Genomic DNA, 14198 nt, shown 5'->3' with positions numbered 1-14198 from the left:
TTGTCATTGTGCCATAGTGTAATAGTGTTGGACAGCACAGAAATAGGGCCTCGAGTGGAAAGCCTCATTTTGGGAGTATTAGTGCCGAGGTGGAGACATTATGATTTGGGGATGGTGTCTTTGCAAGAGGCATCTGGATCTGCTCCCAAGCTTACAAGGTGAAGGTATGAACATTGAATTCTCCATTATTAGGTAACTAACCAAAACTATTTTCTTCCCCCTCTCTTCCCTGTAGTTCACCCGGATGTGCAACCATTTCTCTCACTATCCCGCTCCTCCCTTTCCCTATCCCCTCTCCCCTTTTACCCACACCCCCTTCTCTAGCCTCAGCATTTACACTTCTCTCCTTATCTCACAGCCTCTCATCCTTTCCAATACAAACCATCCCCTCCCCAGGTACTTTCCCCTGCAACCGCAGGAGATGCAACACCTGTCCCTATACCTCCTCCATCGACACCATCCAGGGACCCTGACAGCCCTTTCAGGTGAGGCAGATTTCACATGCACCTCCTCTAGCCTTATCTACTGCATTATTCCCAATGTGGGCTCCTGCACATCGGCGAGACCAAGCGTAGGCATGGCGATCGTTTCACTCAGTCAGTCCGTCGAGGTCTACAGGATCTCTCGGTTGCTAACCATTTTAACTCCACTTCCCACACATTCTGACCTTTCTATCCTGGGCCTCCTCCATTGCCAGTGTGAGGCCACATGTAATAGCCCTGTCCCACGGTACGAGTTCATTCCAAGAGCTCTCCCGAGTTTGCCCTGATTCCAACTCGGAGATTTACGGTAATGGCCACTCGTCGATACTCGGGGCTCTCGTGGACATTTTTCATCATGTTGAAAAATCTTCACGAGTCTTCCCATGCTTACCTGCCATTAGCGAGTCTTCCCGAGTACTTGCCGTTAGCGCTACGAGCCGCTAAGTGACACCCTAGAGCTCCGACGTACCCGCTACGTTAATTCTCCTTGCTTACCACAAGTTTGATTTTTTTTAACTTGGGAGAGCTCTTGGAATGAACTCGTACCGTGGGACAGGGCTTTAAATTTGAGGAACAGCACCTCATATTTCAGTTGGGTAGCTTACAACCCAGCCATACAAACATTTAATTCTCTAATTTTAAGTAACTTTCACGAACACCCCCCTTCACTTTCATCTCCCTCGCCTCTTACCTCCCGTCCTTCACCCGTTGTTTAACCAGTTCCACAGCTCGCACAATGTACCTCTCCTGATATCACACCTTCCCTTGGCAACAATTGGCCTACAGAGGAACCATCCTGCCTGAGATCCTCTGTTGCCAGCCCTGATTTGTCCTGACCTCTCCCCTCCCCCTCCCCTCTCCCCACCTTCAGTCTGAGAAGAGGTCCCGAACCTACACGTCATCTTTAATTTTTTCCGCAGAGATGCTGCCTGACCTGATGAGTGACCAACGTGCTGAGTACTTTGTGCCTATCTCTGCTCACCTGGATAGGTTTTAGAGGAAAGGTTACATTTCACTCTACTTTATAAAAGTGGATTCACAATTGAAGCACCTGCTTTTACCTTCATACTTTTGTGTTTCAACGTGATGAAGCTTGCATTGAGGAAGTTCGACATTGTCTTTTTCACTTTGAACTGAAAGATGTAAATATACTAAATTAGTTATCAAATTGTTAATAGCAGAAAATATTTAGTTGAATAGATGACTGGTCGAAGTTTGGCTGGGTGATTGCAAGTTGGGCAAGTAATCATGGATGGGTTTGTGCAGAGGATCTGTGGGACTTTGATGGGAACACCCCCCCGTGTGTCTGGGCCCTTGACTTTCTCACCGCCAGGCCCCACATAGTCAAGATGGGAGGGAATACATCGAAGTCCCTCACCCTGAGCACAGGATCGCCCCAGGGTTGCGTCCTCAGGCCCCTATTGTACTCCCAGTACACACATGACTGTGTGGCTAGGTTCAGCTCCAACTCAATAATCAAGTTTGCTGATGACACTGTGGTGGTGGGCCTGATCTCAGACAACGATGAGAAGGCCTACCGGGAGGAGGTGGCTGATCTGGCACTCTGAACATCAAAAAAACTAAGCTGATCGTGGACTTTAGAAGGGCACATCATCCGAGGACGTACATACCATTGATGATAAATGGGGATCCTGTGGATAGGGTGAGCTGTTTTAAATATCTGGGAGTTCACATCTCTGAGGATATGACATGGACATCACACGCCGCAGCACTCGTGAGTAAGGCAAGGCAGCGCCTTTACCACCTCAGGCAATTGAGGAAATTCAGAGTGTCTCTGAGGATCCTCTAGTGCTTCTACTCAGCGGCTGTGGAAAGCATCTTGTCCGGAAATATTACAATCTGGTTTGGGAATTGCTCTGCCCAGGACAAGAAGGCTCTGCAGAGAGTAATGCGTTCGGCCGAATAAAATCATGGGAGACCCCTTCCACCCCTGCAACGGACTGTTCCAGCTGCTACGGTCAGGCAAACACCTCCGTTGCCATGCTGTGAGAACGGAGAGGTTGAGAAGGAGTTTCTTCCCAGAGGCCATTAGGACTGTAAACGTCTATCTCACCAGGGACTAACTTTTACTGTACCACTCTACTTTTTTTTTTTTAAATTGCTGTTTTTTTCCCTTTTTCCTTCCGCCCACAATATTTAATATGTAAAAGAATATGTGATTCTGTTCCATTTTGTTTGTAGTTTGGTTGTTTGTTTGTTTGTCTTTTTGCACTAAGTCTGCAAGCATTGCCACTTTTCATTTCACTGCACATCTCGTATGTGTATGTGACGAATAAACTTGACTTGACTTGGATGGAGGTGAGTAGATGTTTGGGTGGAGCACAAGCAGAGGACCAGGGAGGTCGGGTGCAGTTGGATAATAATCAGGAACAATTGTGCTGATGCTGGGGTTGTTGAGTGGATGATTGAAGTTGTGGGGCAGCAAGATGGTGGGGTGGGATGGGGGTTTCAATCAGTTGTTCCGCGGGGACCTGGAGAACTAAGTGGAGGTGATTGAGTGTGTCGGAAGGAACTGCAAATGCCATTTCTCTCCCTACTCTCCTAACCAGTCCAAGTCCTTCTATAGAGTCCTTGCTTCCTCTACACTGCCTGCCCCTCCATCTATCTTTACATCATCTGCAAACTTGGCATCAAAGCCTTTAATCTCCTTCTCCAAATCATATTAACGTACAAACCTGTACATTTTTGGAGTGTGGAGGAAACCGGAGATCTCGGAGTAAACTCACGCAGGTCACGGGGAGAAGGTACAGCCAGGATCGAACCCGGATCTCTGGCGCTGTGAAGCAGCAACTCTCCCACTGTACCAGCGTGCCACCCACTGTGTTGAATCAATTGGGTAAGTGGAAAGAACTGATTGTACATCCATGGCCCTCTGACTGACATTGCTATCATGTTGTCAATACAATACTTCACATTGTAATCTAGTCACCCAATTTGTTTTGCCTGCCTTATATGCTATTCATTTGATCATGTGGGGAGCATAGGTATCATTGATGTGAAAATTACCCATCTTAAGGAACAAAATAGAAAAACAGATCTTTGGTCAGTAATGCAAACACACATACAAGTACTGGTGTCTGCTTTTTTCACCTTTGAGTATTAAGTCCATTTTCTTTTTTAGAACTGAGTATCAGGACCTCATAACTACTACATTGATAAACTTGCACATAATTATCACCAATGATTACAAATAATTCCCCCCCCCCTCCATAGAAATTTTAGCTTTTCCATCTCCCTATTTCAAAATTCCCCCAAATCTTCAAAGGGGTTTGTTATCTCAGTAATGTCATGGAAATTGTAATGCTTTCCTGAAGATATTTCGTACCCACCATGAGCCACATAGCTTTTATACATGCATAACTTTGTCTCTTTTGTCTATCAGTATCACAAAGAAAAATGCGGGAGACCTTACTTGGAAGCAGAACGATATTGTACAGTCTCCGGAGGTGGTTATTGTAACGAAGGAGATGGACGGAGGTCAACTTTTTAGCAGCCTTTCTATATGGTGCTATTGGATCAACACTTTGAATTGATTCTAATGGCTCTTGCTGCTCTTGCTGCTCTTGCTGCTCTTGCTGCTGCTTCTCCTCTTCCTCCACTTTCTCGCCTTGAATGGTAGTTAAGCTTGGCAATAATGTGTCATTTTCTGCAGTAAGATTATGTCCAACAAAATGATACATTTTATTGAAAGATACAAACTGAGAATATAGAAATCTTCTAATTAAGATTGCAATTTTAGGCACTCTATTCGAAAGAAAATTGGAATAATATTTTCAGCAAGGGAAATTTTTTTAATACTTATAACCATATAACCATATAACAATTACAGCACGGAAACAGGCCATCTCGTGCCGAACAAATTTTTTTCCCCCTTAGTCCCACCTGCCTGCACTCATACCATAACCCTCCATTCCCTTCTCATCCATATGCCTATCCAATTTATTTTTAAATGGTACCAATGAATCTGCCTCCACCACTTCCACTGGAAGTTCATTCCACACCGCTACCACTCTCTGAGTAAAGAAGTTCCCCCTCATATTACTCCTAAACTTCTGTCCCTTAATTCTGAAGTCATGTCCTCTTGTTTGAATCTTCCCTATTCTCAAAGGGAAAAGCTTGTCCACATCAACTCTGTCTATCCCTCTCATCATTTTAAAGACCTCTATCAGGTTCCCCCTTAACCTTCTGCGCTCCAGAGAATAAAGACCTAACTTATTCAACCTATCTCTGTAACTTAGTTGTTGAAACCCAGGCAACATTCTAGTAAATCTCCTCTGTACTCTCTCTATTTTGTTGACATCCTTCCTATAATTGGGCGACCAAAATTGTACACCATACTCCAGATTTGGTCTCACCAATGCCTTGTACAATTTTAACATTACATCCCAGCTTCTATACTCAATGCTCTGATTTATAAAGGCTAGCATACCAAAAGCTTTCTTTACCACCCTATCTATATGAGATTCCACCTTCAAGGAACTATGCACGGTTATACCCAGATCCCTCTGTTCAACTGTATTCTTCAATTCCCTACCATTTACCATGTACGTCCTATTTAGATTTGTCCTGCCAAGGTGTAGCACCTCACATTTATCAACATTAAACTCCATCTGCCATCTTTCAGCCCATTTTTCCAAATGGCCTAAATCACTTTGTAGACTTTGGAAATCCTCTTCATTATCCACAACACCCCCTATCTTGGTATCATCTGCATACTTACTAATCCAATTTACCACACCTTCATCCAGATCATTGATGTACATGACAAACAACAAAGGACCCAACCCAGATCCCTGAGGCACCCCACTAGTCACCTGCCTCCAACCCGAGAAACAGCCATCCACCATTAACCTCTGGCTTCTCCATTCAGCCACTGTTGAATCCATCTTGCTATTCCTGCATTTATACCCAACAGTTGAGCCTTCTTAACCAACCTTCCATGAGGAACCTTGTCAAAGGCCTTACTGAAGTCCATATAGACAACATCCACTGCCTTACCCTCGTCAATTTCCCTAGTAACCTCTTCAAAAAATTCAAGAAGATTAGTCAAACATGACCTTCCAGGCACAAATCCATGTTGACTGTTCCTAATCAGACCCTGTTTATCTAGATGCTTATATATATTATCTCTAAGTATCTTTTCCATTAATTGCCCACCACTGAAGTCAAACTAACAGGTCTATAATTGCTAGGTTTACTCTTAGAACCCTTTTTAAACAATGGAACAACATGCGCAGTACGCCAATCCTCGGGGACTAGGGGACTAGTCCCGTTTCTAATGACATTTGAAATATTTCTGTCATAGCCCCGGCTATTTCTACACTAACTTCCCTCAATGTCCTAGGGAATATCCTGTCAGGACCTGGAGACTTATCCACTTTTATATTTTTCAAAAGTGTCAGTACTTCTTTTACTTTGAACCTCATAGTATCCATAGCTACTCTACTAGTTTCCCTTACCTCACATAATTCAATATCCTTCTCCTTGGTGAATACCGAAGAAAAAAAATTATTCAATATCTCCCCCATCTCTTTTGGCTCTGCAGATAACTGTCCACTCTGTCTCTCCAATGGACCAATTTTATCCCTCGTTATCCTTTTGCTATTAATATAGCTGTAGAAACCCTTTGGATTTACTTTCACCTTACTTGCCAAAGCAACCTCATATCTTCTTTTAGCTTTTCTAATTTCTTTCTTAAGATTCTTTTTACATTCCTTATACTCCTCAAGCACCTCATTTACTTCATGCTGCCTATAATTATTGTAGATCTCCCTCTTTTTCCGAACAAGATGTCCAATTTCCCTTGAAAACCAGGGCTCTTTCCAATTTTTACTGTTTCCTTTCAACCGAACAGGAACATAAAGATTCTGTACTCTTAAAATTTCCCCTTTAAATGTCCTCCATTTCTCTTCTACATCTTTCACATAAAACAAAATGTCCCAGTTCACTCCTTTTAAATCATCTCGCATCGCATCAAAGTTAGCCTTTCTCCAATCAAAAATCTCAACCCTAGGTCCAGTTCTGACCCTCTCCATAATTATATTGAAACTAATGGTATTGTGATCACTGGACCCGAAGTGCTCCCCAACGCATACCTCCGCCACCTGTCCTGTCTCATTTCCTAACAGGAGGTCCAGCACTGCCCCTCCTCTAGTAGGTACCTCTATGTATTGCTGCAAAAAACTATCCTGCACACATTTTACAAACTCCAACCCATCCAGCCCATTTACAGAATGTGTTTCCCAGTCTATGTGTGGAAAGTTGAAATCTCCCACAATCACTACCTTGTGCTTACTACTAATATCTGCTAGCTCCTTACATATTTGCTCTTCCAATTCTCGTTCCCCGTTTGGCGGTCTATAATACACCCCTATAAGTGTTGCTACACCTTTCCCACTTCTCAATTCCACCCAAATAGCCTCCCTAGATGAGCCCTCCAATACTTAGTTTAGAGATACATCATGGTAACAGACCCTTCGGCCCATCGAGTCTGCGCCGACCACCAATCATCCCAAGACTAGCACTATCCTACACACTAGGGGTAATTTACAGTATTTATCAACAGCAATTAGCCGACAAACCTGTATGTTTTTGGAGTGTGGGAGGAAACCGGAGCACCCAGAGAAACCGCAAGCGATCAGGGGGAGAAGGTTCAAACTCCATACAGACAGCACCCTTATTCAGGATGGAACCCGGGTCTCTGGTGCTGTAAGGCAGCAACTCTACTGCTGCACCACCATGCAGTTCTTATAAAAAAACTTTGGGGTGAATCTGGTTAGATGGTGAAAAGTCAGGAAATTTGGGGTGATGGATTGAGGAACCAGTGTTAGCAGCTCAGAAATGGCATTATGATGGGAACTGGCTCAAACAGCAGCACAAGCTTCCACACATCATTTCCACTGAGAAAATAAATATTGCGTAAAAATTTAACAGGCAGCTAAATATTTTGACATTTATTTTACCTCCCCCCCTATTTCCTGTTAAGAATATGTTGAGAATCATTGAGTGGCCACTTACCCTAAAGGGGCTGTCCCACTACGGCGACCTAATCTGCGAGTTCTGGCGAGTTTGCCCTCGACCCATACTCGCAAGCATGGTCGATACGAGGTCCTAGAAGGTCTTTGTAAATCTCCTACATATTCGAGAGTAGTCCCCGTGTACTCGAGGCCTCAGCTAGGTCACGGCATATTTTTCAACATGCCCGCGAGTAAAAAAAGGTCGCCATGGAAAAAATCGATACTTTTTTTTACTCGTATGTTTAGTCGTGGTAGGTCCTAGTAGGTCGGCATGTTATTCGTAGGTAATCGAGGGTAGTTGAAGCTAGTCTTCAACATAGTTGAAGGGAGGTTGAAGGAGGTCGTCTTCACTCTCCACTATTCCGTGTCCAATTTTCCCGAAGCTAGTCGAAGCTAGTCTTCAACAGTCGAAGGAGGTCGAAGGAGGTTTTCTATATAGTCATAGGAGGTCTTCAACATGACACTTTTTCAAACTTTCATAAACTCTTCTAAACTCGCCAATGAGGTTGCTGCAGTGGGACAGCCCCATAAATCACCCCATGAATATCCTGTCCCTCGGCTTACCAATCCAATCCACGCCCATCTCCTGACATAACTGTCAAGCTCACCCACCATCTCCCTCCTAATAATCTGCTGATCTACACTCTTGACACCCTCCTAACACCAACCTAAATAGCTGCAATAATTGAGGGGTAATTTGATTGAGGCATACAACATTTTGAACAATACATAAAGCGTAGACCTAAGAAATGTTCCTCCACCTGGTGAATTCAACTACCATCATGGCAGAATTAAAATGTGGTTTATAATTTGATACGAAAGCTGGTAATGATGACTACCACAAAACTACAGGGTATCGTTAAAAACCCTTCTGGTTCACTAATGTCCTTCAGGGGACGAAGTCTGTCACTTGAATTTAGACAAATCTCTTTGGGACTTGATTAATCAATGGGAGTTGATGCTTAAACACCCTCGGAAATAATATGGTTGTCATTCAAGTCAAAGATAATTAGATTGGGTAAAAAACAATCGCCTCTGCTTCCAAGCATAGAAACATAGAAAATAGGTGCAGGAGGAGGCCATTTGGCCCTTCAAGCCAGCATCGCCATTCATTGTGATTATGGCTGACCGTCCCCTATTAATAACCCTTGCTTGCCTTCTCCCCTTATCCCTTGATTCCACTAGCCCCTAGAGCTCTATCTAACTCTCTCTAAAATCCATCCAGTGACCTGGCCTCCACTGCCCTCTGTGGCAGGGAATTCCACAAATTCACAACTCTCTGGGTGAATTATTTTTTTCTCACCTCAGCCTTAAATGGCTTCCCCTTTATTCTAAGACTGCGGCCCCTGGTTCTGGACTCGCCCAACATTGGGAACATTTTTCCTGCATCTAGCTTGTCCAGTCCTTTTATTATTTTATACGTTTCTATGAGATTCCTCCTCATCCAGAGAGTCAAGAGAGTCAAGAGTCAATTTAATTGTCATTTGGACCCCTGGGGGTCCAAACGAAATGCCGTTTCTGCAGCCATACATTACACACAAATAGACCCCAGACACAACATAATTACATTTAACATAAACATCCATCACATAACTGTGATGGAGGCCAAAAAAAACTTATCTCTCCACTGCACTCTCCCCCCCCCGATGTCACAGTCAAAGTCAAAGCCCCCGGCTGGCGATGGCGATTGTCCCGCGGCCATTGAAGCCACGCCGGGTGGTGCGAGGTCGCACACCGGGTCTTGATGTTGGAGCCCCCGGTGTGCGCTCGCAAAGTCCCGCAGCCGTTCCAGCCGCGCGGGGCAATGGTGTTAGGCCCCGCTCCAGGAGCTCTTCGACCCCGCAACACGGGCGGGAGAATTCGCCGTTGCAGCAGCCTGAAAAGTGGTCTCCCTCCAGGGAGCCGCGCGGGGTCGTCCGAGCCGTCCGCAGACCCGCAGTAGCAGCCTCCGACTCAGCAGCAGCAGCGGCATCGGCAGCAGCAGCAGCAGCAGCAGCAGCGGCAGCGCTCCTCCACCGCTCCACCCGCTCCGGTCTCGGCCAGCTCCGCGACGGCAACGGTGAGTCGGCACCAGAGTCCCCGGCTTCTTCCCGTTGGAGGCCGCTCCTCGTTGCGGCCTCAACGACACCTGAGACCCGACGAGAAAAGGTCGGGTCTCCAGTGCAGGGAGAGATTCAAAAGTTTCCCCCCCCCTCCCCCCCCCCCACACACACACCCCAACATAAAATAACAAAAACTACACAGAAACACAGACAAAAAAATAACAAAAACGCGGACAGGCTGCAGAGGCCGCTGCTGACCAGAGCTGCGCCGCCTACCGGACGCGGTAGTGGACTCTAAATCCTTCTAAACTCCAGTGAATACAAGCCTAGTCTTTTCAATATTTCCTCATACGACAGTCCCGCCTTCCCAAGGATTAATCTCATGAACCTATGCAATGCCCATATTCTGAAAAATGACATTTTAAAAATAAAAAATGTTCACAATATTTATTTTAAATCGACAGCTGTGAGTACATTATATTGAATGGAGAAGTTGGATTTACTTTAGTTTAGTTTAAAGACACAGCGGGGAAAGGCTCATCAGCCCACTGAGTCCACACCGATCAGCGATCCCCACACACTTACACTATCCTACACACACCTGGAACAATTTACTATTGTACCAAGCTAATTAACCTACAAACTCCATACATGACATCACCCGTAGTCAGCACCGAATCCGGGTCTATGGCACTGTCAGACAACAAATCTAGTACCTTTGATTGACAGGTAATTTGAAGAGATTATAATCCATTTGGTCTCGAGGGAACACAGTGGACAGGGCAAGGAAATTATTTTGAGGTCATCAGATTTCACACAGCTTCTGGGATTCTCCACCAGAAATAAGAGGAAACACATGACAGGATGTTTTGTTTAGGGAGACAGCCCTTCAGCCCACAGACTTTAGTAAGTATGCAGATGATACTAAGATAGGTGGGGTTGCGGGTAATGAAGTAGAGTTTCAAAGTCTACAGAGAGATTTATGCCAGTTGGAAGAGTGGGCTGAAAGATGGCAGATGGAGTTTAATGCTGATAAGTGTGAGGTGCTACATCTTGGCAGGCCAAATCAAAATAGGACGTACATGGTAAATGGTAGGGAATTGAAGAATGTAGGTGAACAGAGGGATCTGGGAATAACTGTGCACAGTTCCCTGAAAGTGGAATCTCATGTAGATAGGGTGGTAAAGAAAGCTTTTGGTGTGCTGCCCTTTATAAATCAGAGCATTGAGTATAGAAGTTGGGATGTCATGTTAAAATTGTACAAGGCATTGGTGAGGCCAATTCTGGAGTATGGTGTACAATTTTGGTCGCCTAATTATAGGAAGGATGTCAACAAAATAGAGAGAGTACAGAGGAGATTTACTAGAATGTTGCCTGGGTTTCAGCAACTAAGTTACAGAGAAAGGTTGAACAAGTTAGGGCTTTATTCTTTGGAGTGCAAAAGGTTAAGGGGGGACTTGATAGAGGTTTTAAAAATGATGAGAGGGATAGACAGAGTTAACGTGGAAAAGCTTTTCCCACTGAGAGTAGGGAAGATTCAAACAAGGGGACATGACATGAGAATTAAGGGACTGAAGTTTAGGGGTAACATGAGGGGGAACTTCTTTACTCAGAGAGTGGTAGCTGTGTGGAATGAGCTTCCAGTGAAGGTGGTGGAGGCAGGTTCGTTTTTATCATTTAAAAATAAATTGGATAGTTATCTGGATGGGAAGGGAATGGAGGGTTATGGTCTGAGCGCAGGTATATGGGACTAGGGGAGATTATGTTTTCGGCACGGACTAGAAGAGTCGAGATGGCCTGTTTCCGTGCTGTAATTGTTATATGGTTATAGTCCGCGCAGACCAGCGATTCCCATACACTAGTACTATCCTACAAACTTGGGACAATTTTTACCAAAGCAAATCCCCATACAAAGCTGTATGTCTTTGGACTGTAGGAGGAAACCGGAGCATCCTGAGAAAACCCATGCGGTCACGGGCAGAGCGTACAAACTCCGTACAGACAGTACCCATAGTCAGGATGGAACCCGGGTCTCTGGCGCAGTAAGGCAGCAACTCTATCACTGCGCCACCGTGCCACCCACCGTTCCGGAACCCTTCTTGAGTCTTAAGAAGTGTTGCGACCCAAAACATCACCTCTTCCTTTTCTCCAGAGATGTGGCCCGACCCGCTTACTCCAGCTTTTTCCGTCTATGGCAAGCATGCCAGCCAGTGTGTTCAGCTTACATATTATCAGGAGCACCGTGCTTACCTGATTTCAAGTCAAATAAAGAGATAATGGAGCTGCAGGAAATGCAGCCAGAACTGTAATCTAGTCCGCAACAATTCTCAAGATGAATTATCCATTTGGGAAATATTCTGTTATGTTGCACCAGGGCAAAAGAGACACAATAAACCAGAACAAAATTGAAATGTACAGCAGGAAATCACCCAACAAGGAGTGACCATTCTCACCTGTTTGGTAATCGTGAAGTGATGCCAAAATATCCCAAAGCATATATTCAGGCAAATCATTTTGGACAATGTCTTCCATGTGTTCTGTGCTAATTGACTGGTCCCGTGTTAGTTCCTGGGAACTGTGCAAGATACAGTTGGCCTGTACAATAAATAATTGTAGCATATAACGGAAATTTGTTAATTTACAGATTGATTGAACTTTCCTGTATTAAAATACTACGTCGTATATTTTGAGTGTTATTTCTAAATAACTTATTTTACCTTAAGACTAAAGACAAAAGTGGTGGTTTTAACATTCCACTTCAAAAGCAAATAGATGAAGACGGTGAATTACAGGGGATTCGGGAGAACAAGAAACCATTTTAGGAGTTAAAAGAGGTCACAAAATGACCTTGATGAACAGGCACAGGCCCATAACATATTTATGTATTTTAGGAGAAGATCATAAGAAGCAAGAGGATATCTATTGAAAGAATAGGTGTCTTGCCAAGCAAAAGGAAAATCAATTTCTGGGGCCAGGAGATGTGAGCCAGATTCTCAATGAAAATTTCCTCTCGATATTCCCCAGGAAGAAGGAGGGTGGAGAAAGAGGGGAAGGATATGCTGATATTCTGGAAATGTGTCAGGAAGAAAGAGTTAGAGCCACTCGAACACATTAAGGTGGACACCTCCAGGGCCCAAGACCATATAAAATATAACCATATAACAATTACAGCACGGAAACAGGCCATCTCGGCCCTACAAGTCCGTGCTGAACAATTTTTTTTCCCCTTAGTCCCACCTGCCAGCACTCATAGCATAACCCTCCATTCCCTTCTCATCCATATGCCTATCCAATTTATTTTTAAATGATACCAATGAACCTGCCTCCACCACTTCGACTGGAAGCTCATTCCACACCGCTACCACTCTCTGAGTAAAGAAGTTCCCCCTCATATTACCCTTAAACTTCTGTCTAAGAAGGCTCTGCAGAGAGTAGTGCGTTCGGCCGAACGCACTATGGGAACTTCACTCACCCCCCTACAGGAACTATACAACAGGAGGTGCAACTCCAGAGCAAACAAAATCATGAGAGACCTCTTCCACCCCTGCAACGGACTGTTCCAGCCGCTACGGTCAGGCAAACGCCTCCGTTGCCACGCAGTGAGAACGGAGAGGTTGAGAAGGAGTTTCTTCCCAGAGGCAATTCGGACTGTAAACGCCTTTCTCACCAGGGACTAACTGTACAGAACGTTTTTCCTTCTATTATTTATTATGTAAAATAATATGTGTGTTATGATTGTGTTTATAATTTGTTTGGTTGTTTTGTTGTTCCGCGAGCATTGCCACTTTCATTTCACTGCACATCTCGTATGTGTATGTGACAAATAAACTTGACTTGACTTGACTTGACTTAATTCTGAAGTCATGTCCTCTTGTTTTTGAATCTTCCCTATTCTCAAAGGGAAAAGCTTATCCACATCAACTCTGTCTATCCCTCTCATCATTTTAAAGACCTCTATCAAGTCCCCCCTTAACCTTCTGCGCTCCAGAGAATAAAGACCTAACTTATTCAACCTATCTCTGTAACTTAGTTGTTGAAACCCAGGCAACATTCTAGTAAATCTCCTCTGTACTCTCTCTATTTTGTTGACATAGTCAGTCTAACATCGGTAGTGGGGAAACTGCTAGAGTCAGTTATTAAAGATGGGATAGCAGCACATTTGGAAAGTGGAGAAATCATTGGACAAAGTCAGCATGGATTTACGAAAGGTAAATCATGTCTGACGAATCTTATAGAATTTTTTGAGGATGTAACTAGTAGCATGGATAGGGGAGAACCAGTGGATGTGGTGTATCTGGACATCCAGAAGGCTTTTGACAAGGTCCCACATAAGAGATTAGTATACAAACTTAAAGCACACGGCATTGGGGGTTCAGTATTGATGTGGATAGAGAACTGGCTGGCAAACAGGAAGCAAATAGTAGGAGTAAACGGGTCCTTTTCACAATGGCAGGCAGTGACTAGTGGGGTACCGCAAGGCTCAGTGCTGGGACCCCAGCTATTTACAATATATATTAATGATCTGGATGAGGGAATTGAAGGCAATATCTCCAAGTTTGCGGATGATATTAAGCTGGGGGGCAGTGTTAGCTGTGAGGAGGATGCTAGGAGACTGCAAGGTGACTTGGATAGGCTGG

General features: G+C 44.4%; 1 protein-coding gene across 1 annotated transcript in view; it reads right to left on the bottom strand.

Annotated features, from left to right (window-relative positions):
• The window catches only part of LOC129707615 (cilia- and flagella-associated protein 54-like), a 166081-nt gene that overhangs the window by 29752 nt on the left and 122131 nt on the right, over positions 1-14198 (bottom strand). The window contains exons 12-14 of the mRNA XM_055652742.1: positions 12015-12156; positions 3916-4149; positions 1544-1615 (exon numbers count right to left, since the gene is read on the bottom strand). Of these exons, the coding sequence (XP_055508717.1) occupies positions 1544-1615; positions 3916-4149; positions 12015-12156 (448 nt within the window). The remainder of the gene's footprint in view (positions 1-1543; positions 1616-3915; positions 4150-12014; positions 12157-14198) is intronic.

This window comes from Leucoraja erinacea, chromosome 22 (genome assembly GCF_028641065.1).
Source record: "Leucoraja erinacea ecotype New England chromosome 22, Leri_hhj_1, whole genome shotgun sequence".
In the NCBI taxonomy this organism is placed as follows: Eukaryota; Metazoa; Chordata; class Chondrichthyes; order Rajiformes; family Rajidae; genus Leucoraja; species Leucoraja erinaceus.
This window is presented reverse-complemented; position numbering and strand designations above follow the sequence as displayed.